At 43.4% G+C, this 1,446-nt stretch overlaps 1 protein-coding gene across 1 annotated transcript in view; it reads left to right on the top strand.

The window, feature by feature from the left end:
* The window catches only part of LOC143290556 (peroxisome proliferator-activated receptor delta-like), a 99,156-nt gene extending 98,772 nt beyond the window's left edge, over positions 1-384 (top strand). The window contains exon 10 of the mRNA XM_076600116.1: positions 131-384. Within this exon, the coding sequence (XP_076456231.1) occupies positions 131-384 (254 nt within the window). The remainder of the gene's footprint in view (positions 1-130) is intronic.
* The last annotated feature ends 1,062 nt before the right edge of the window (positions 385-1,446 follow it).

Here is a 1,446-nt window from a genome sequence, read left to right as displayed (position 1 = left end):
AGCAACGCGCTCTCCCTGGGGAGAACAACCCGAATTTCACACAGAGAAATCTGTTGTGACAAAAAAGAGTAATACAATACAATACAATACAATACAATACAAACCCCCTGCCTCTGTCTGCCCCGAACAGAACGGCCAGGACTGAACAGCCCCAGGCCCGTGGAAGCTCTCCAGGGGGACCTGATCGAGGCCCTCAGGCTTGACCTGAAGCACAACCACCCCAAGGACCGCCTCCTGCTGCCCAAGCTGCTTGTGCTCATTCCAGACCTTGTGCAGATCGTGGAGGAGTTTTGTGACAACCTCAGAGCCAAGGTGTTCGACACCACTCCGGACTTTGCCAAAACCAAGCCGTTGCTTCGCGAGATATTTGACCTTTGCGGCTAGAGGGTGTGAGTGTGGTGGGGTGTGTGGACGGTGTGTGTTGCGGTAGGGGGTGGGAGTGAGTTGGGGAGTTGGGGGAAGAGCGAGGTGGTGGTGGTGGGAGGGCGGGGGGGGGGGGTTGCGAGCGCTGTGGGTGGGACTTTTGTTTTGGTGTGGTTGGTTGGTTGGTTGGTTGGTAGGTTTTGTTTGTTGGGTTTTTCTTGGGCTCTGTGAACGTTTTGTTGTTGTTGTTGATGTTGTTGTTATTGTTATCACCATTGTTATTAATGTCATTATCATCATCATCATCATCATCATCATCATCAATATTGATTGCCATCCATCTGTTCTGTGAGATGATGGCGGCACCTTGGTAGTTCAAAATCAGTCCTGCTGACGGCAGCGTCTCCAGTGGCCCAGCAATCCTACCCTTGCATCCGATCCAGTTACTATTATCATTATCATTATTATTATGATTATAATTATGTGGAAATAACAAGCATTCGCTGGATAGTGTGATCTTGTTCTTTTTTTTCTATTATTATTGGTCTTTGTTAACGGGGTGGTCAAATTCCCCTTTCACCGTGATTAATCACAGTACAGCAGCTTCATGTTAATCAACAGGACATTTTTCTCCGGATTTTCTGGTGACTGATTTGATTCGGACGAAGATTGTGTTTGCTTTTATTCTGATCTTGTCGTTTGTTTGATTGCTGATTGTTCTCGATTTCTTGATAGTGGTTATTTTTGGTGGGGGTTTTTTGTTGTTGGGGTTTTTTTTTGTTTGTTTTTTTGTTTTGTTTGTTTTTTTGTTCCTTCACACGTGGATATTTTAGGTACTTTTGGCTGTGGCCTTCTGAAGACATTTATTAATGTAGTGAGCATTTTCTCGCTAACTTTTTTTTTTGTTCCGGTGACGTGTTTTTGTTTGTTTGGTTTTTTGTTGTTGTTTTTTTTTGTTTTGTTTTTTTTTAATTGTTGTCTTCGCTGTCTTTACTCTCCCTTTTATGATTTAAATTGTTTTAGGCCTCGCTTACATTCACATGTTTCTTGTTTTGTTTTTATTTTTGTTGTCGTTGGTCTTTT

Source organism: Babylonia areolata, chromosome 1 (assembly GCF_041734735.1).
Source record: "Babylonia areolata isolate BAREFJ2019XMU chromosome 1, ASM4173473v1, whole genome shotgun sequence".
Lineage (NCBI taxonomy): Eukaryota > Metazoa > Mollusca > Gastropoda > Neogastropoda > Buccinidae > Babylonia > Babylonia areolata.
The sequence above is the reverse complement of the archived record's forward strand: the minus strand, read 5'-3'. Positions and strand labels throughout refer to the sequence as shown.